This window comes from Mesitornis unicolor, unplaced genomic scaffold (assembly GCF_000695765.1).
Source record: "Mesitornis unicolor isolate BGI_N332 unplaced genomic scaffold, ASM69576v1 scaffold17477, whole genome shotgun sequence".
In the NCBI taxonomy this organism is placed as follows: domain Eukaryota; kingdom Metazoa; phylum Chordata; class Aves; order Mesitornithiformes; family Mesitornithidae; genus Mesitornis; species Mesitornis unicolor.
Window position 1 is genome coordinate 1 of NW_010194505.1, and position 21966 is coordinate 21966.

The window sequence follows — 21966 nt, forward strand, 5'->3', positions numbered from 1 at the left end:
AGGCGTGTGCAGGATCCGCAGAGGGTTTATCAGGACAAGCTCCCGGACCACATGGATGATGGTTAGTCGCTGTCACCTCCGCGTCTCAATCTGTGTCCCCATCCCCGGTCCCTGCAGCCGCCTCCCGGCTCACCCCGTCCAGCCAAGCGCTCACCGGTCCCCAAGCCGGGAGCCCTGTGACTCCCCGGGACTGAGGGATGCCAGCTTGGAGGCCACCGGAGCCTGCCCTCCCCGGGAAAGCTGCTCCTGTCAGCAGCGAGGCTGCCCAGGGAAGTGGTGGAGTCACTATTCCTGGAGGGGTTCAAAAAATGTGTAGATGTGGCACTTTGGGACGTGGTTTAGTGGGCATGGTGGGGTTTGGTTGGCAGTTGGACTTGATGATCTTAGAGGTCTTTTCCAACTTTAATGATTTGATGATTCCCACTGCATCCACTGTGGGACTCCACAGCCCTGGGGGACCCTCACACTCCCCCAACACCCTCCCTGAGGAGTACAGGGCAGAAAGACTTCTAAAATGTGCTGTAACTTCTTTGAGGCCCCCCCAACAGGCAGAGAAATCACCTGTCGTAAGGTGAATCTTGATGAGAAACTTTGATTTTGGCAGGTATGAAGCATCAGGACCCAGGGATGTATAAAGGATCTGCGTACTCTGGCTACCCCTTCCTTATGCTCTCAGACCCTTACCTGCCAAATGGATCTATGTCACCTCTGGTGAGTTCAGCCTCTCCTTATGGAGAAGTTTTGCGGCCTCTCTCACTGTTGAAATATGTTGCAGGTATTGTGCAGGCACCTACACGTGGTTTTTTTCCTGAGAAATTGCAGCCCTGTTTCTAAAATGTCCAGGTGTCAAAGGGAGAAGGAGTAGGAAGGGGAAAAGATGCTCAGCAGCAGGCGCCTGCTTAGCTCTGAATTTGCTCGAGGAGCTTCCTTTCCAGTCTCCCTATCCTCTAGGTTCACCTTTACTCCTCTAGCAATTGAACCCTAGTACGTGGTGTAAGGATGCCTCCTTTTTCTGGGACGCAGGCTTTGGAGGCAAGCAGCTTTTGGCGATGGTGTTCAGGGATATGTCCGGCAGCTTAACTTCAGTCCGACGTGTCTGCTTGTGACACAGTTAGGGCTCGGCCTGCCTTCGGCTGGGGCTCTATGGTGGATGATGGGCCAGAAAGTGGATGTTGTGCTTTTAAAATGTCAATAGAGGTTTTTAGGAAAAGGCTTAATGCCGCTGGAGGACCATTCCTGCCTTCCTCTTGTAAAGTTTTTCCCCCTCGGGTCAAATCAGCTTTAGTAATTCTGTATATTGTAATGTTTATAAGTTTTGTTATCAGAATAATTAAACTAAAGGCTTCTCCACAGAAGATATATTTTCCCATCACCGTCTCTATCAGAACTTATGAAAAGAATGTCGTGACATTGCAGCAGGTAGTGCTCGTGTCGCTCCTGGGCAGCCGGCATCACTGCATTCATTTCGGATGTTATTCAGCATTTACAGTCAGTAAATGAGAATGAACCATCATTCCGTTCATTTCAGTTTTAGTTTTTAACCTGTAAAGGGGTATCTGATGCCGTCCTTAATTTCAAACCTTGTTCCCTAGAGGAGTAGGATGTTAAACTGGCGTTGCGAAAAATTGATGGATTGTGGAGTGCGAAACTGCAGTTAAGGTGTGAACAAGTGCCTTGTTCACTGGAATCACTGCCGTATGCCCCCCCCGGCCCCGCAGCAGGCAGGGACAGTTACCCCCGAGAGCCTGCCCATACCCAGCACAGCCCTTCTGAGGGGAGAGAGTTTCCCCTGCTGCGTAACTCTGCCGAAGTCGGTGTGCAGATATTGAGGATCTGTCCCTAAATTTAGAAGTCCTCCTGCAGTTTACAGCAAGAGAAGATGTGTTTGCGAAGCAGGGCCAACGTGCATTACTGTAATCCAAAGAAGCATCTTTTCTGTTGCTTCCCACTTCGTGTCCCTTCCCCCAGGTACCAAGTATCCCCTTCACTCCTGTAAAATACTAAGCTGCTATCTTCTTCTAATTTTAAATTATTATATTAAATTCGTGTTATTTAAATGCAGTTAGTTTGCTCACTTGTATAGGATCTGGGTAAATTCAGAGTGACATTAGCCGAGCAACTCTTTGCTGTAGTAGAATCTTTTAATCTTAAAACCTTACTAGCTGGGCAACAAAGTGCAATAGCCTATTTATTAGCAATTAAGCTAAAAAGTAGCTTGTGGTTTGTGAATCGCCTTTCCTCTTGATAATGTAATAAAACCCCAAGAGTTTGCTGTCAGAGCAACAGACTGGAGTAAATAGACTGTGCAGAACTTGATGGGGAGAAAACTGAGTAGTGAAGAAGGAATAATCTCATCCCCTTGAGAGCCACAGAAATCATCCCCAGCCTCAGCCGGCTTTACTTAGCCCTCTTCGGGTCCTGCGGTGGTTTGTGTTGCGCGACTTAAAAAACCGATTTGATGTTTTCAGCTAAGAATCTGTTACCTGACAGACACGGGAAGATTTCTTCCTCAGATAAAGGCGAGTCTTGCAGTTTTTTGACTTGGTACTATAGCTATTCTGATATATCTTTCTGGAAAATTTTGTCTTGTATTTATATTGACTGTGCAAAGGTTATCATAGTAAATTACATATTGCTCTCATAGAGATTTATTGCTACTGTGTATATTGTATAAAGTGTGGGCTATAATCTGGTGGCTACTTCCAATAATTGAGGAGGTTAGATCTGCAACCAAAGATTTCAGACACTTAGCCATCCCTAAAAGTGTGTTTAATTAACACTTTAGGACAAGTAAAGTCGGGGAGGAGAGTTGTGTGAGTGAATGGGACGTATCAGAATCATGCATGCACTCGATAGTGGAGGTTGTGTTTTGGTTAATGGGGCTTCCTGGAAACGATTGTTTGCAGCTAGGATTAATTTCAGAGTCTTAAAAAATAAATTTAAAAAAAAAATTAACCCAGGAGTGCTTTGGCAAACTGTCAAGGCTTTATATTTAACTGGTTGAAAAATACCATACGACTCCCTGAAAGATGAAGGGTGGCCAGCACCAAGCTGCGGGTTGAGCCCCCCACCCTGCGCCGCACAGTAAAACCGCATATTTTTTCTGTGGGCTTCCTCCAAACCCTGGCAAGGTGCCGTGAGCGGCGCCGGAGCCGGCCCAGAGTGCCTGCCTGGGTGGGTGTGTCGCTACCGGCGTTACCGGCGGGCTGCTTTCCTTTCTTCTTTCTGATTTTCTCAGCAGCATCACTTTTGCTTTGTTTCCCTCGAGGTGGTTGCAGCCCGCTAACTGTTACACTGCTCACCCCAGTGTCCTTCTGGGCTGCCCGCACCTCCCCAGCCAAAATCATCTCTTTTTACCAAAACACACCCACTTGTGTTATTTACATGCTCTGGTGTCGCTCAGGAGTGATGCACTAAACATTCCCTAGTACCTGACTTCAGCAGCGACACCAAGCCCAGCTAATGTCCCCAGCAAGCAGCGAGATGTGACAGGAGTCACCCCACAGCGGGCAGAGCCCAAGCATTTGGCTGGGTGGCCCACCTTTGCTGCAGGGGGGCAATGCCAGTTCAGGGTAATTCAGCTGGAGCGATGCTGGTATGAGCACGCACAAGGAGCCTGGACTGGCAATGAAGCCATCAAAGAGAGTCAGGAGGACTGGGGGTGGCCAGGGTGTACAGGGGAAGGTGCTGTTGGAGCTGAGGACAGGGCAGTGGGGTGTCTCGTGTTTTGGGAGCGTGCTGTGAACCCCCTTCGGCACACTTTCAGTGAAGTGCATTAAGAGCATCTCAGTGCAGACCCTGCACGCATCTGAAATCTCACAATTTTGCAAGGCACCAAGAAAACTGTTTCTCACCCGGCTCTGAGGTGTTGCATGCATGGTGGTTCGCAAGTCTGCTTTCACTCTCCTTACTCTTGTAGAGTGAAATATATAGGATTTGCTGATTAACAATCTGCGAGAAACTTCGAAAGGTTATGAAGAAGTTGAGGAACTGTTTTTCTAAATGAAATATAAAATCATAAAACTATATCCTTTTTTTAATAGTACAAATGACTTTAAATCAAATTAAGGTACATCCTTAGTAAGAACATCAGCCTTTTAGGTGGTTGCAAACATTAGAGGTCAGACATGGTCAAACATGTTAACACTTTGATCAGATTAAAATATTTTTCTTGCTACAGTTGTATAATTGAGTTGAGACCGGAGGGGGTTTTCTGAACATTGTTACATCTTGTACCATGTGGTAGTTAAATGGTAGAAGGAGCACTTATAAGTTCCTTTAAGTTCCTTTTGTAAATAGGTTTAAAAATCAGGGGAACAAGCCATGCTGTGGAGTATGAAGGGCACAAGCTCTCCCCACTGCAGTCGGTGGCAGAGCTCCTGGGAGGGCTCTTCACACCTCCTGCACACCTCTGTTGCGTCTAGTGAGCGTATGAGGCGTGTGAAGGCAGAATTAAAATGTTTTATATATAAAGCTGAGGGACTGGACTTTCTGTCTGTGTGAGAAACAGAGGTACAAGGTCCAAGGACCTCTGTTTCCTTGGAAAATAGGCACTACCTAATTTCCTTAATTATTAAGTTGTCTAACCAGAGCTCATGTGGGAGCAGAAGGGTGGTGGTACCTTCCCAAGACCCCAGATGCAACGGCAGGCCTAGGAAATTATGCAGATGTTCAGAGCCTGGTCCTTGTGGTCGGCCGGGCTCCTGTTCAGAGGGTTTGAAACGTCCCCTTGGGCAGGGCAAGATGAAAGTGCGGTTACTGCTGGCCTGGGGCCACAGGTCCCAGATGTCTGTCATGAGGTCAGAAAGCACAGAGCTGAAAGTCTCCCGCTGCCCATCGCCAGACAGGAGCTCTGGTGGCAGCAGCTGAGCCCTGGGACATGGCTGGTCCTGCTGCAGCCCCTTCCCCCAAGGCTGCTCCATTGCTTTGCAGGAGGCTGTTGCCCCTGCAGCAGTTGGCGGAAGGAAATCTGCAGCTCAGCTGCTTTCTGTGTCAAAGTCTTTCTGTCCTAGCTTGCACTGTCAGGGCAGGAGTTTAGTATTGCTTTTTTCCGGTCTCAAGTTCTGATCCTGTTGAAACCAGCAGCAAAACTCCCTGGAGTTGCCTGGTGATGGAGATGTGTGGCTGCTGCATCCCTCTCCAGATGTGCATGGAGGGAGGGCAGCTGCATGCCAACAGCCGCTCTGCACATTACCAGCAGTGCTGGCTGCTACAGGAGAAAAACATCCCCAGCAGCATCCCAGCCAGGATCCCTGGCAGCAGGACTCGCATCCAGGACCTCACTGGGATGGTACTCTGTCCCCGAAAATTGCTACGTTCCCAGCAGAAAGCGTTAGGAGTGCAGTGGCTGCTGGCGGACGTCCTGGCAGACAGACAGATGAGTAATTTGCTCCCTCCTGACCAGAGCGAATCCACTTCTTCCAGCTCTTCCACCTAGCTTGAAATAGGATAATGGTGAAAATAATTTTTTTTCTATTAAAGCATAATGTTGGATAGGTGGATGTACCAAGGCACAGGGCTTCCAAGGTCATTTATTACATGTCTGATTCAGCCTTGGCTCCCCCCAAGGAAAATTCTTGTGTTAATTTCTGAGTTCATATCACACCCTCAATTTTGAAGCAGAACTTCCCTTTGAAATAAATGAGAGAGTTCTGCTTAAGAAGCAGTGACATGATACACCGCTGCCTGTGTGTGGTCTAATATAACCTTATTTTTAAAATTGTTGGGAATGAAAAAAAGAGAAAGAAAAATGTCACAGGGAAACAAAAGCCAGTTTGATGTATATCCATGCATGTGAATAAGTGTGCACAGCGTTCAGACAGTGCAACAGTATCTGCTCTCCCGCTGGCATTCCTTCCCAGGCTACGCTGGGACTGGCTTCCCGGGCACGGGATGCTTTGTCGGGAGGAGTTGCTATGAGATGCTGTATGGTAAAGGCACCGTTCCTGCGGGCTTCCAGCAGTTGCTGGTTGTGAAGTGTTATTAGCTCAACAGGTTGAGAATTTGGAGAGAAAAGGAGAAAACCTAACATCAACCCAAGCTCCCAAAGCTCATCCATGTTAATGATTAATATTTTTGAAATTTTAACGGGGAAGAACAAAGTGGTTTGGGGGCTAGCAGTGCACAACGTGTCCAAGATGAAAGAACATTGCTCGGTCTGGTGTCCAAAGCTTTAACCGAGCGAAGGGAGGTGGTGGGAGGCTGGCGAGGAGCTCTGCAGCGTGCTCTTGCTGTTCACCGGCAGGACCTGTGTCACCTCATAGCTTGCGGTCCTATTCCTGCAGTAACTCTATAGGCACCATTAAACTCCTGCATTCAGGTGGAAACTCTGACAAATCCGTACGGTCAGGTGTGCTGGCGTTTCTGGGTGTTCCTGTGACTAAACAGGCACTGCTGAGTCCGTAGGGATGACTGTTGGCTGCTCTCATGGGTCCTCTGTGAAGGGCTGGATCCTAATCGCAGGCTGAATCCCTCTCTATCTCCAGCGTGATCTGCCAGTGAAGCAGGTTTTCAGGGTATGGGTGGTGTGAGCTGCAAACCTACGATTGCAGTCTGGTCCGGACTCTACACAGCACGGTGGTTATTGGTAGAGCACAGTCAAGCACTGAGAAATAGCAACAGTTTTGAGGAAACATCTACAGCTTGCCATTCACTTCACACCTTTTGGTGCAAGTGATTCGGCGAGACTGAATTTAGCCTTTATGTCATACGGGTTGGCCTTTGAGCCCTCTCACTAATTCACCATAGAGAAGGTGAAGGAAGGACCCGTCCATCTGTGAGCATCACATACGCTCATGGGGAGGCTGGGCTGGGCTGGGTGGGTTTGAGTCAAACACATGCTGCTGTTCAGTGACTAAAAATCTCCTGCACCATGCGTGAGTTATAAATTCCTCATGAAATCCTCAAGGATTGTCTTCTCCCATCCGTTGTGTTGATTTGAAGAGGGACCAGATGCCAGACACCCCCAGCACTGTCCTTTTGGAGAGGGCATTGCCGCCATGGGAGCTTCTCTCTGTCCCACCTCTCTGAGGCTTTGGGCTGTTTGCAACCATCGCTTAATGCCTCTCCTTTCCTTTGCTGCTGCTTTTCATCCGTTCCCTGTGCCTTTGCTGCTCCAGCTCACTGCTCCTAGTGCCAGGAGATGTCTCATGTCAGCATCTCTCCCAACCTGATGCATGCATGCTCTTACCTCATCATTTACCAATGGTGGGTGGAGAGCTCAGAAATAGGAGAGTAGGTGCGAGTTGCTTCCTGAACTCTTCACAGAGCCATCACTGCAGGGAAAACTTCTCAGCCTGACCAGATCCCAGGTTGGTGCCAAGCTGGGATGTGCAGCTCCCCTCCACAAGTACATCCATGCGCTATTCTTCCAAATATCTCTTTAAAAAATAGGCCATAATGTGATCCTAGCTCGTTAGTCTCTGTGTCTGGAGGATGAAGCAAAGGTTCGGTAGGAGGATGGGTGACTCAGGGTTTGTAACAGGATACCACGCTGTTAATTTCCCAGTTTCCCGCTGAATTTGTAAAGGCCAAATGCCAGTTCTGTCTGCTGCCTTGTCCAGCAGTCTGTCCAGGAGGGCACAGCTCCCTTACACCCCCAGGCAGGGTGAGTGTTTCATGGAGGAGATGTCCAGGGAATCTGCAAAGTCCATACCAAAACCTCTGTGAATGTCAGCCAAGGTCTTAATTCTCACTTTGAGACTGCTGGTTCAGCACAACCAGGCTCACAACCCACCCAATTAATTTATTAAAGGAAGTGATTGCAGCATCATGTGCCTCTGAGTCTTGATTATGACAGGATCTTCTTCTTGGTCACCTCCCAGTGGTCTTGGACAAAGAGCTCTCACCTTCACCTCCTTACAGAGCGACTTATCACTGCTCTGTCCTGTCCTTTCTCTGATTTTTCCCTTTATAGTTTATGATCACTCCCAAAGTTATGAAGGACTATTCCACCACCACTGCCTCTGTGAGGCGGAGAAAGTGGGACATTTGGTCCATACTGAGGATGAGAAGGGTTAGCAAAACCTGGCAGAAGTAGCAGTAGACATCCAGAGCACGCCGCTGGCTAAGAGGTCACCAAAGAGGCTTTAAACCACTGCTCATCTCCCACCCGCCGCTTCTGTGCTAAACTCAGCTCGGCTGCCACAGAAGGAATCTGGCTCATTGTGTTTCACGGGGTCCCCAAATTAGTATTTTGTTAAACAAAATAATAAACTCAACAATGCTGTGGTAAGTTTTTGAAACCAAAGTAAAGCTGGATACTAGAATCTAGAGCACTTTTCCCCTCCGGTTATAACAACTCTACATTTGATTAAATGATAGGCAAGAAAATGTCTCAACAGTATCTCCTTTGTTCCATTGAGAATCTGGAACTATAATATACAAAGTACACGTCTGGCTTGAAATGCTACACAGTAATCATGGACTTACCAAAAAAAGACTTGCTTTTTTTTTTTTTAAGTGATTCAACTTGTACGTTATGTGTTGAATTTGTTTTCTGCTGTGGTTTGCTCTGAGGAATAGCATACACGAGCATAAACAGAGATTCTCCTCTGATGAGGCTCACACTAAAGCAAAATGTGAAAGCCCAAGATCATAAAATATGCTTGACTTAGCAGGAGGGGGATGCAATTATAAACACACTTGTGGAAGAAGTGCTGGGAGATACTCTTCCCATCAAAAAACTCGGAAAGGATCAGAAATGTGGAATTTTTCTTCTGACACTGAGGAGATGGCACTGCGGAGATTGCTTTCATGTTTAGGAAATAAACCATCATCAGATCTACCACATGAGAATTTGTTGTTCTGAGCATGGAGTGGCTGATGAGTTGGTTCTCGTTACGTGCTGCTGCCCTGGAATTACTGATGCAGGAGTGGAGACAGCGAGGAAGAGTCCTCGTCTTCTACAAACCTCGCTTTGTGTGACTTTGCCTGGAAAGAAGAAAAGGCGATTCTAACGTGGGAGACAGTGAACAAGCCCTGACACCAGCACAGCTGAGGTCAAAACTTGGCCTTTGAGCTCTGGCTTCCTGCTATAACTTACAGAGTGTGGCATCACCAGCTTTGAAATCCGACCGTCCGAAGGGATGCGTGGATTCAGGAATCCAGGTGACGTTCTGTGGGATCACATCATGCTATGCTGGGCGTCCCTTTGGGACAGCCAGTGCTGTCACACAGGGTAAATTAAAATATGCATATGAGCCCTAAATCCAAAACAGAAGCAATAATACAAAATAGGAAATAAAATTATAAAAAAAAAATCACCCAAACCGTTTTATTTAACTTTCTCTGATACAAAGCAATTTCTCTAGGACTGTACGCCATATGAAACACATTACAAATGCTCTTGTAAAATCCACATCATTATACCACATGAAAGGCTGGGTCCTAAAAATAGCCATTCAGAGAGGATGCAGGCTAGTAGCAATTTCGGTGATCATGAAATAGTTGTGTTGACATCTCTATGCATGCACACCCACAGAAAGCTTTGACTTTTGAATATTCTTAGCAACATTTGTGCTTTATGGAATTTTCCACATTCTGGCTCCATGAATAGTCCCTTACGCAGGGTGTTCCTTCCTGATCTTAGCCCCACGTTTCTAACCCTGATTTTATTGAGAAAATGTCTAAACAACTTTTTTGTTATTATTTTGCATGAAACACTTTCCTTGCTATCAGTTTGAGAGTTTTTGATAGTGTCAGTTTTATTTCACTGTCTCCTATCAGTGGAAATATTTTCTTTTTCCTTCAATAGACTCACACATTCCTGATATTTGGGGGGTTAACTGTCCAAACGTAAACCTAGAGTGTTAGATGGTAACACGAAGAGCTGCCGTACCTCCCCAGCCTTTGTATCTGCTGTGGTATTCAAAAGAAAGTAAATGAAATCTGCAATAATTATACAGTAATGTATCCACAACAAAAATTTTCTTCCTCATCCCAGTGATCAGAACTTGGCTTTTGTTTTGAAGTATGAAAGGATGCAGCCTCCTGGCTTTGGTGGGTTTTCAGCAAAGCCCTGGCTGGGATAAACTGCCATAGCTCTGGGGTAGATAACAGAGTCCTGCCAACTGGTATCGCTGGAGATCTTTTTGAAGAGCTCATCAGATTTTATTTTATTGCTGTTGTGTTTTGGTTTTAGCTTGTTATTTGTTTGAAATCATTACTATGGGGATAGCTTTCTGAAAAATGTTTGGATATTTAGTGCCGATCTCGTGTTTGCATTTTTTTCTTTTGTAAGTAGAGATGGGGCTGCTGGAGCCATCCACCTCCAGACACGAGGATGCCTGAAGGTTGCGGTTTGAGCCTGTCCGGGGTTTCAAGTGCATGGCCCCTCTAAAGTGAGCAGGAAACAGTCTGTTTCCTCAAAATAAGTTAGCTTTTGGAATTGGAGCAAAATCTTTGGAGATAGTGAATGAAATAATAGGGTGTTGAAGAAAATGACATTGCTTCTTAGCTAGCTGGCGTGAAAATCATTAAGTCTGAAGTTTGATTCAAATCAGATGTAGCTGTGATTTTAGTGGGGCAGGACACAAACTCCTCAAGCAGCGCAACTCCAGGTGATTCGCTGTGAGACGTGCAGTCGTCCTCCAGACTGGTGTCACTTCAGGGCAGCTCTTGTCCCTTGTCCGGCTCTGGAGTCCTTTTCCAATGGAAAGAGGCTCTCAAGTTTTTAGATCAATCAGTTGGATTCTTGCAGGCTGTTAGCAACTTTGAAGAATCAAACGCTGTAAAATGACATCACGGAAATGTGTTTGCTGTTGCTAATTTAGCTTCCTAAAACAGCTGACATGATAATTTTATCTAAACCTCATGGAGTAAATGCATTCATTTCTAAACACACTTGGCAGTAATTTAAAGATGTGTTTCCAGCTAAGTGCTAAGAAATGTTGGCCTGTGTTGGCATACTTGTTCTGTATAATGCAACATACTCAGATTTAGAAACAGCCAAAAAGTTTTTGAACATTTCTGGCTTCAAGTTTCATCATATCTAAGCCCTTTTGTGTTTTCCACAAATAATTTGATGGCTGAAACCAGGGTTGTATAAGGCAGTCTAAGTTTTCTACTATCCTGGTAAACTCTGTGTTTTTCCTGCTAGAAGCAGAATTTAGGTTAAAAACATTAAATGGTGCTGCTGGCCTGGACCTGGGGGACGATTGGCAGCACTTGAGCACAAGAGTTGTGAACAGAATTTCATTTCTTCACTCAAAAGGACAGAAAATTACCTCATAGATCAGTGCCAGTTGCTTGGTTACTGGCATTAACTGGAAATAATATACAACTACATGCATATATTTAAACTTTGCAAAATGAAATGTTTTTAAATTATTATACACTGTTTGTACTGATCTAGTACATAGATCTGGATGTAAATGCATAGTGAAGGATGAGGCAGGCTGCAGTGCCAAGTGGGAATCTCTGAAAGATCAGGTCCTGTATACAAAAGCATCCCTGTTCATCCAAATTTTCTCTTAAAAACCAGTGCCATGCTAGTGTCTGACTCCTGGGCAGGTGTGTGGCCGTTTGCCGTGGGTGGGAGCTGCCTCTCTGCTCCCTGCACCCCGGGAGTTTGATACAGAGCCGAGCGATCGCCTTACTGGGAACAGCCAAATAAACAGACATTGGCAGTCACCGGGTGTTTGTGTGTTAACACAGGATGTTCTCAAAATCAGGTAAGAAGCGAGGCATGGTACCAAGTTTGATGGCAGAGGAACCGGATAGTCTTGTAACTGCCGTGCAGGGCCGCGGTGGAGGAAGCGTGGTTTTATCCCAGCTTCTGCTCCCTGTCCCTCAAGAGCTTGTTTTTCCATCACTCAGTTTCCCGCAGGAGCATGTTGAAGCTTTATCGTTTCATGTGTAAGTGATGTTTGGGGAGCACTGCAGGGAAGGCCACATCAATACTGGAAAAAGCCCATAGGATCCAGCACAGGCTGCTGCAAGAGGGGATGTTTCAGAAACGATCAGGGGAGGACTAGCAAAAAAAAGCCTATAAGCTGTGCTGGTTATTAGACCATTTACTTCAAGATATTAAACAAATGGCAATTTCATAATCTTTTAGCAAGTTGCAGGTGGCCCTGAAACCACAACTCCTTCAAGACGGTTGGCATCTTTTCTTGCTTTAAAAACAAATCACTTTTTCAGCCTAAACGGTAATTCCACAGAGTGGCATGAGTTAGATGGGAGCAATGAATGGATGGTCCAACATGTTGTCTCAAATACACATGCCGTGCAAATCCACACTATTAAATTGGGGACAAAATGTCATTTCTTATTTACCCGTTTGTAATACGATATTGAAAACAACCTCCAGGATTGCACAGCATAGTTTTTGGACACATGTACCAAAACCCTGGACGCATAATTCAAATTCCTTGTCATGAAGAATGAGTCTATTTATCTTGGAACCTTTTTTACTTAAACAGTAATCTCTAGGAAATCATTTGTTAACAGTAGTTAGCTGCCAGTTTGTCAGTTAATGGCTTGAGGCAAAGTCAGAAGTGAATGAAATCTTTTCCAGGGAGATGCTGCTGTCGCATGTAGTGCAGAAAGGCTTACAACAGCAGTCAGATGAGTGCAGTCCAACTTTTAGAAACATGAGGAAACGGGGCATAATGGGGTAGATGGACGTTTTGCTAGTGCATCCATTTGTAAAATATTAAAGCCATCAATTGCGCCTGTGTCAAGTTCTAAGCCTAAATTTTCCCTTACTGGAGGCTCCAGGTGTGAGCATGCAGAGACCAAAACCACACATATTCGTGGTGGCTGGGGCTCTGCCTCACACCTTGGGCATTGCTGCATCCCATGCATCATTGCATCCCAGGCATCTCCACATCATGGGCATCTCTGCATCCCAGGTGCGGGGGCAGCCAGCCAGGAGAGCCGGGGTGCTGGGGGTGTCTGCCAGGGCAGCAGCATCCTCCAGCTCCCAAACGTTATCATTTCTTGATAACGTCTTGCAGGCAGTTTCAGTTAGGTAATGAGAGTTATCTGATTTCTCTTTAATCTGAGCAGCATTGCTGCAGCACCATAACCTTGACTCGCTGCCTTTCTTGTGCTCGGTGCTGCAAGGAGAACAGTGGCAAGAACAAGTGAAAATTCACTGGAAAAGGAGCTGAGAAAAGTTGTCCCGGTCTACTCCAAACCTCTCCTTTTTGCAGCAGGAGCGGGTGAGAAATAACTGCCCTGAGTAGAAACTCTCCCATGAAGCCACAAAATCCAGCTGAAGCAAATCCCACTTCCCTGCAGCAGCATCTCCCCCTCCGCGCCGTCTGCCCACAGAGACCGGTAGGGTGCAGGAACTGGCAGGGGATTAAGGGCAGCCGGGTTCATCAAAAACTCTGCTGCCAGGAGGACGTGGGACCCAGACAGAAGTAAAGAGGGTCTGGTTCTCTCGGCAGATGCCCCCAAGTGCTATTTGTCTGAGAGCAGATTTTCCCACAGATCTTTGGCCTTCAAATTATTTGAAGAACCCCCTCTGCAGCTGCAATCCTTCCCTCCCCCGAGGGGAAAACAGGGTGGTAACTTTGTGAACTGAATGGTGTGGAGGTTTAGGAGTACTGCCATGGGAGGGGAAGATTTGGCTCATTAGCGTGGAACATTGTGTTGCCAGGAACAGAGTTTTGGGGCAGAACTAATAACATGGAAGCAGATGCAGTCAGCTTTTATTAAACTGGTTTGTAGATGATTTTAAGTAGGCAACCGTTGTATCTGGGGCTCTCCTTGCAAAAGGCACAGTGTCAGACCCCAGCAGCAGAGCCTGGCATAGGTGCTGGTTAACAAGTACAGAGAAGCCAACCAAATTTCTGGATATGAGGAAAAATTTCTCCCAAATGTAGTAAAAAAAAAAGACTTGTGGTTGTGTTATATTCTTTAAACTCTTACAGTCCACACTTCCCACTTGGTAACAGCTGTGGAGTCACAGAGTTTATAGTCTGAGGGACTCAACATTATATCATCTCTTCTTCATCATGGTGTATCATCTCCTCTACACCATGGACTCCTGAATTTCAGTCCATTACCCCAGTAGCTGGACAGGACATTACAGGTAGGGATGGATATATTAATCTCCAAGCCAAGTTTTGAAGCTCTCCTCTCTTGAACCACCCTTTCCATAGCACTAATTAACTCTGTAGTGCTTATCTGTATCGATGATGGTTGCATGCTGTTTCCTGACACATGGCATTCCATGGCCACCAGTAACGATGGGTTGAACTCACTGTAATTGTACTGTACCCAAGTACACAGATTGGAATGACCATCAGCCAAATACAAATTGCCCATCTCAGCCAGTTACCAGAACCCAGCAAGGCTGTTGATAGCTACAAGAAGTCACCACAGAGACCATCCATCCTTCTGCCAGACCGAGCAATGACTGTCACTGTGTGTCCTTGCAGTGTCCTTCTGGTCCTTCACCACCTCCACACAGCCTGGACTAACCATCCAGCTTTCATGAGGGTGTCAGGAATGATCAGCCCCCATCGATGCAGCCGAGCTGCAAATCTCTGTAGAGGTGACCGTTGGATTTCTGACATCTCCATAGACATCTATTAGCTGTCTCCTCCTTCCACACCAACTCTAGCCACCATTTCATAGAGCAAAGAACACCATCCAGAAATCCTTTCTCTGCTCTAGACACCCGAGAGCAGCCTGGCATACTCACCAGCTCTTCATTGACGTGCTTCTTGTGGCCTCGTCATTCCGGGCTGGCTGAATAAGGCACGAAGAATCCCATTTCAATGCTGTGCTCCATCCTACCTTTGTTGTGCAATGCTTTTTTCTCAGGCAGTTTCTAATCTAGAGATTTTCTGGGATCTGTGCACGGCATGAAGGGAAGTCTTCTCATCACCTCGGGTTCTGTCTTTCAGTACCAAGTGTTTAAGACATAATTCTAGGCGTCCAGGGCTTGCTTTCTCTTTGTGTCTCTTCTGCTGTTGCTTTCATTTACTAACATGTTGAACTTCAAAGTCTGTTCTTTCTCCTTCCTAATTTTTATGGAAAGAATGGTCTGAACCCCATTTGCATTTCCTCCCTGAGGATACTGGCAATCCTTAATCCTATATATTAAAGAATCTCAGTTTTCCCAGCAGCCTTTTATACTGGGACTACTCTTCCACTCTGTTTTCTCCTTGAAATTCTCTCCTGTGGTTCAAAATTGCTCTTCACGGTGCCCCTGACCACTGTCACTTTCTGTTATGAGCTATTTGCACGGATGTTTGATCACTTTTAAGTCCTTCTTCCTTCCCATCCTGGGCTTTGCAGGTAATTTGTAAGGGTTTTGTGCTCATGGCAGTGGGTGCACGTTTGCCCTCGGTGGTTGCAGCGCAGGGCCATGTGCTCTGTGGTCCTCAGGGACCTGCTGGAATAACTTTTTAGAGCCGAGAGACAGCAGGATAAAAGCGCATATGGTGAATAACTGAATCCCTAATAATGAGTTTATGAGGGTGATCTTCATTTCACACCGATGGGTCCGTATCCAGCCAAGGACACAGCTCCCAGTGACCACTGGCATTTGCCTGCTTCAGAGGTGAGCGCCATCCTTCCCCACCTGTGATGCGGGATGGCACCAAGGGGACCCTGCCTGCCTGTCCCCTGTCCCTCTCCCTGCTGTCACGCAGGGACCGTGGCGATTCTTCGGCGTTCCCCAGCTCTTGGGAGCTGTGGGAAGTGGGCAGGGTGCCTGCTGGGCTGGCCGTGTGGATCCAGGGATTTAGATCACGCAAACCCGGAGCTCTCTCCTACAAGTCATTCTCAGCTATGTTCTCGCGTAATTAGCATGTGCATAAACACTTCGTAATCTTGTGATCATGGCTTGCAGATTAGCTCTTTTGCCAGCTTTGCGATTTCTTTGCCAGTTTTAGTTTTAATTGCAAATCCATTACTGCCAGCTCCCTTGCATATTGTAGCAATAGGCAAATTAAAACACTTGGACACAGTTGGGCGGGTTTCAGTTAAGAAATTAATTGTTACTGCCAACCAGTGCTTTTTAATGTGAGGGTGGCATTTGAGCTTGTTTTTAAGGGCATAATCTCCCAGACTTTCTTTTTTCCCTTCTCCTCCCCCTTCCCCAGACTGCGTTGCCCTGTCGAGCAGCTCCCCAGATGGCACGAAGCAAATGCTTGCCTCTTTGATCTCCTAGTCAAGAAATTTGGAAGTCATTCTGAATTTATGAGAATCCTGTCTGAAATAAATCTGTCTGTTCACAGGGCCACGCTAAGTCAACCCAGAGCTGCAGGCTCAGCTCACCTCAGCCTCCTGGGGAAGCACAGGATTGCATCCCACAGGAGCATCGTGTGATGCCATAGCGATAAAGAGAAACTTCATGCATATTGTTGAACATGAAAAAGTCTAGACAATCTACAATTTACCAGCCGGGGTAATTGGCTAAAGGCTTAATCCACCCTGATAATCCGGTAATGGTATTGTTGGCAGGACATTGATGTAAATATCACCCAGCAGTGCTGGCAGCCGCTGTCTCCTGTGATTGCTGCTGTTCCCAATTCCCTTTCCACAGCCGTTAGGGCTGATGGGGAATTTTCAAAGTTCTACCAACTTCTTGTTTAGTATTTTTCAAAAACCACCCATGCTCAGTTGATGTTTTTCACTCCATTTGTTGAATAGGTAACATTTTTCACCAGGTCAGAATTTTCACGAAAACATTCATCAATAATATATTTTTTTCCTTGTGTACTTTTTTTCCCCAATGTATTTTTCACATGACTCTTTCCAGCCTCCTGATGCTACTGTCTGATGGTCTCCCATCACCCATCAATACAAAGAGCATCTGGTTTTGCGGCAGGCCCGTGCAAGCCTCCTGCCACCTTGTGTGTCACCTCTGAACCCAGTGGCATTCTCTGAGGCTTTGGTGGCATCGCTCTGCATGAGCCTGAGCCCTCACGTGCCACCAGCCTGGCTGGGGCTGCAAACACTGGCGGGACACTTCTGAAATCAATGACCTGAGCAGGGTTTTTGAAAACACCCCCTTACCCCATTTTGCAGGGGTATGTTTAACGTATGTTCATTTACTCCATGGGGACAAAGGAGGGAGAGCTGGGGTGCAGGGGCTGAAGCTGTGGCAGACACAGGGAAGGACGGACAGGTCCTCCCTCCAGACATGGGTCTGCCACCACTGCAGCGTTTCATCCCCACATGCTGCCTTTGGTGGCCTATTGATGTGTTAGAGCGTGGCTGGGGCTGTCTAAAATTATTGTCTAATTGCCCATGAAGCCAGTTGGTACAATCACCTATCCTGTTCCTCTCACTTTATTCTCTTTAACTCATTCCCTCTGCTTACATTTGTAAAAGGGATTATTTTCAGCTGGCTTTACAGTTGAAGGGGTCTGGTCCTGTAAGCCTGTACACCACCATGCACAAATGAACCCTGCCAGGTACTCGAGTCTGCAGGACTTAATTTATAATAGAACGATATTTGCTCACTGAGCAGCCACTGGCTTGTTTCTGATTGCTGCCCTTGTGCGTTTAGTCCAGGGGTGAAGAGACAAAGTAGTTTTTTCTTTCTGTGCAACACCACCAAAGCCTGCCCTGAGTGTTGTCTGTGCAGCTCTCCTGCCTTCAGTGAGGTTGTGTATATGTAATTAATTGGAGCTCAGCAAACGATTCTCCTGATGACCAAAGCAGAAACAGCCTGGGAATTACTTTTCTGCAGTAGGGTTGACTGTGCTTCCAGCACAAATGTTAAAAACCCCACATATAATAGTATGTACAAACTTATTTTGTCACTGAAACCAGCTGAGATGGCTGTGAATCCTTGGTACAATTTTTAAGGCAGTCTATAATGCCTTTTTTGAACATTGTTTTCTTTTTTTCTGCTCAGAAAACAATGGAAGAATCACAGTTCCGCTGCAAACAAAACCTGAACATGCTCTAACTTACATGCAAAATATCAAAGAGCGCTTATTCAATACACATTAACACCCTTCCGTTTTACAGCAAACACCTCGTCACAGCCAAGAGACTTTGGGAAAACTATATATAGTGTGTTCAACCGAATGTCACCCTCATAATTATCCCATAGCCCTGGCTCCACGGTGTTGTGGTGAACAAATCCAACTTTAATTGTTCGTGATCTCTATCGGAGCAGACACTGGGTTTGAGTTCAGTCGGTACAGAGTCAGGAGGAATAAACACGAACCTACAGTAAGATCAAAGCAGAGGAGAGGTGCGCATGTGCTAATAATAATAGCTTATGAAAGCTCATATTTTCCCTCAACAACATCCTGTCATTTGTGTATTAGCTTTGAAAATGGTAAAAAAAAAAAAATTCAGTGTAATTTACTTCAGCAAAAAATGAGATAAGGCAGATGCTTGATTGCAGCAGCTCGTGTGTGGTTTGCTGTGAGGAGTGTACGGGCACCGCGTCCTCCTGTGCATGTGTGCGCCGAGGGAGCAGGGGCTGGGCCGGCTGTGACCGAAGTACCACTGTTATCTGATTTTTGTGTACAGTCTGTGACAATGTGATGCAGAAAGGAGGATGAGGTAAACAGTCTCAAAGTCAGTAACCGCATCCACACCTGGTGCACCTCGATGAAGTGTCTGTAAACAGTTTGTGTAGAGTGAGGTTACAGCAAGGCCGGGAACGTCTAACGGCTCCCGGAGACCTAGGCAAGAAACACCGAGTTAACACCCGAGTTTTAGGGATGGTGTTTCTGCTGGGCTGGAGTCTCCTGAGGGATTAGAATTGAGATGTTGCGCTTCCACGGCTGTAGGCTCGTAGGTGGGATGTAGGGCGAGCACAGTGTGGTCAGGGTGCCTGTACCCAGGGACCACTTTGGAACAGCTCAACGATAACGGGGTCGGACAACAGTGGTTTCCCCTCCATATGTTGTGACCTACTTAGGAAGCACTGGTCAGCCCTCGAAACTGGGCACAATGCTGACCATTTCCTCTGTCCTCTTACTTCACACGTTCACTATCAGCTTTTTAATCTAGTGCAGCGGCTTCAACCTCCGGCGAGGCTTTACCCTGCCCGGCACTGAGATGCCCAGCGGCTGCGGGGGACTGGGCCTCGAGAAACCACAGGAGGAGAGCAGCAATGAGTGATGCTGCCGCCGGGAAGGAGACAGTGTGTGTTTTGAATCAGTCTTTCACATTGTATGCTGTGGTTGTTGACAGTCGGTTGCGCCTGTAGTTCTCTCTGCAAGCAGGAAAGGGTTTGGGGTTTTGGTGAAGGGGAGGAAGGCTGACAATAAGAGGTGACAAAGTGGCCCACTAAAGTACCAAAAATGGGCTGGTTGAGGAAGGATAAGGTTGTTTAGGAAGAAAAACATAGGGAAGAGGACAAACAGGAGCTCCCTGCTCTTTCTGCACACGTGCTGTGTCCATGGGTACCACCGGCTCCCTGGGCAAAGTGGGACGGTGGCCGTGGGATGATGATAGCAGCAATCACTGCACTGGGAAGGTGTTTTTCAAGGTTGCGAGGCTGAGCTTGAGTCTATCCAAATTCTGCAGCAGCTGAAGTGCAGCAAACAGGGACTTGTTAAGAAAGTGGAGCAAATAATAATGATCCGTCTGTTTAATGCAGCTGAAAGGCATACTTCAAAGATAGTGTTATCCTAAAAAAGCCCAAGTATAGGGGGGAATGTACTTGATCACAACTCCCAAGTTTTGATGGTAGTGTTGTAAGTAGGTCAGCAAACGGTAATATTTAAATTAACTCATCTTTCTGGCAACTAGATGGGAATGTAGGTCTGGAAATGGGTAGATGTAGATTCTCTTCCCAGCTCTGCCACTCTGACAAGTCACTTCATCTCCTTGTGCCTAAGGGAAGAATACACCTTTGGGCTCTGCCCAGTAATCATCAGCCAAATGCTTCCCCACCTATCTAAAGGGTTTTAGAATATGTGATTGAAAAGTGCAAAGTGTTATTAACATTGAATTAATGTCTGCCATTACATATGTAATGGAGGATTTCTGCACACACCCCATTTCCTCCTGCTCAAATGTTTTGTCAGACGAGTCCAAGTGTTTACCAGCTTTAGGGTTGGCCTAAAAAGAGCTAGCGAGCTGTAGCTGCTGGTAGCCTGTGGAGCTGTTGGGCTTGTTTGCTGGATGGGATATTTCGGGTGCTGGAGCCAGCAGCAGAGCAGACAGAGACTGCAGGTTTTTGACAGCGGGATCGGGGTGGCCGAGCTGCCCCATTGCCAGCCACCCTGGAGCTGCTGGGCACCTCTCGTCTGAAGCCTGGTGCCTGTAGCACGGTACCGGAAGGCAAGGTGCCTTCACTGCGGGGTGCATGGTGGGGTGCAGACGTGCCACACTTCCTGCCGGGGGTGGAGAGGACCAGGCTGGCCTGAAAGCAGGCGGGATGCGCTGCCGGAGCACCTCCCTTCACCTCTTTTTTGGGAGCCCTCCCACCACTGCACAGCGTCAGCAGCATCCACACTTACCCGGGCAGCACAGCAACACCCTGCGCAAATTGCTTTAATTTCTACCTTCTCCATATAGATTGATTTTCTCCATGCAAATAACAGCTGCGTGTTTGTTGACCCACAGCTGTGTTTAAGGCTATAAGCCAAGACCTTTCAAGGCAGCGTTTCTCTTTTTCGATCCTCAGCTCATCCTGTCAGACAGAAATTCCCTGCCTGCCTGTTGCTCTCGCCCATCGGCGTTTGGTTCACACACAAGTGCAGCCCTGCCTCGCTCGCCGGCTTCTCATTATCGCACCCCACACAGACTTTTCACTTCTTTTTGAAAATATCGTAGTGCATGGTGTGAGCTCCTGTCTAGACTGCATCACCTGAACCAAATGTATTCGCTAACATAATATGTTATTAGAGCTCACTAAAAGTAACAAACAAAGTACATTTCTTTGTTCACTCCTTAATTGTTTGTTCATTAGCTTGCTTGCTGATTCATAAAATATGAAAACCTCCAATAGGGTATCTAGTCACTTAGCTAGTTTCTAATGTACGTAAATAAATTATAATCCCGCATCTACAATTTGCCCTTAGTACAAGCGCTGCGCAGAAGTGCTTTATCTCATCAGGGAAGAATTGGATCTGCTGCTGTGCACACCAAATGACAAGTAAAGGCAGAAGCTGGGAGTGCCGTCTCCTACACTTGCAAAACACATTAGTGGCAAAAACGATCTCTTTGCTGGTGGGTAATCTGTTTTCTTTAGCTTCGAGGCTGGAATGACATCCTGGGATGCCTGCCTTTGCAGCTAGGGCTGGATGTTTGGCCGCAGTGAATCGGCAGGGGTATGAGCCACGAACTGTCAGTAACTGGGAAAGCCCTCAAACTTCCGTTATCCCAGGGCTCCATGTGTTCCCCCAGTATGTGTGATCCACTTCTGCTCTTTCTCTCCAGCTGCAGCTCTTCCTACTTTTTGGGCTGTTCTTGTTGCTTTTGAAATTATTCCCAAAAAGAGCCATGGCCTCAGATTCCTCAGTAACTTACTTCCAGGAAGGATGTGCTTCTGTGCAAGACTCCCAGAGGATCTAAGATCATCTTTTTATGGTGTTTTTTTCTAACCAACAGATTTCTGTGGCATGTAATTCTCTAATACCATTCAAGACATAATTATTCACTCCTTTCCATACCACAGTTTACATGTTCATCACAAAGGGTATAATTCTCTAAAAATACTGTAGGATTTTAGATAAAATTCTGAAGGCAGCTGTTTAATGTCTGTGTATTTTATTGGTTTAATCCCTTTTCAGTTCTGTAATTCTCTTAAATAATGAATGCAGGCTATCTGGGATAAGCTTGTGATACAAATCGTGACTCACACTGCCCAACTTGTCCAAAAGAGAGGTTTGCACCAGTGCAGCTTCACCGTCAGTGGGTAAAGGTCCCACCAAAAGAGTACCAAGTCCAAGCAGCACAACCTATTTATTATTTAAAAATCATGTCTTGTCTGATTTGTATGGACACTAAAGATTTATAGCCATAAATGCCTTGTGTTTCTAAATTGATGGTTACTGCCTCTTCCATGGGCAACATTCCCAA

The 21966-nt window shown here is 46.4% G+C and overlaps 1 protein-coding gene across 1 annotated transcript in view; it reads left to right on the plus strand.

Moving 5' to 3' along the window:
• Window positions 1-3: 3 nt before the first annotated feature.
• Window positions 4-21966, plus strand: part of LOC104543267 (lymphoid enhancer-binding factor 1-like) — a gene marked incomplete at both ends in the record, with an annotated part of 63897 nt that continues 41934 nt past the window's right edge. The window contains 2 exons of the mRNA XM_010187835.1: window positions 4-61; window positions 605-711. Coding sequence (XP_010186137.1) covers window positions 4-61; window positions 605-711 — 165 coding nt within the window. The remainder of the gene's footprint in view (window positions 62-604; window positions 712-21966) is intronic.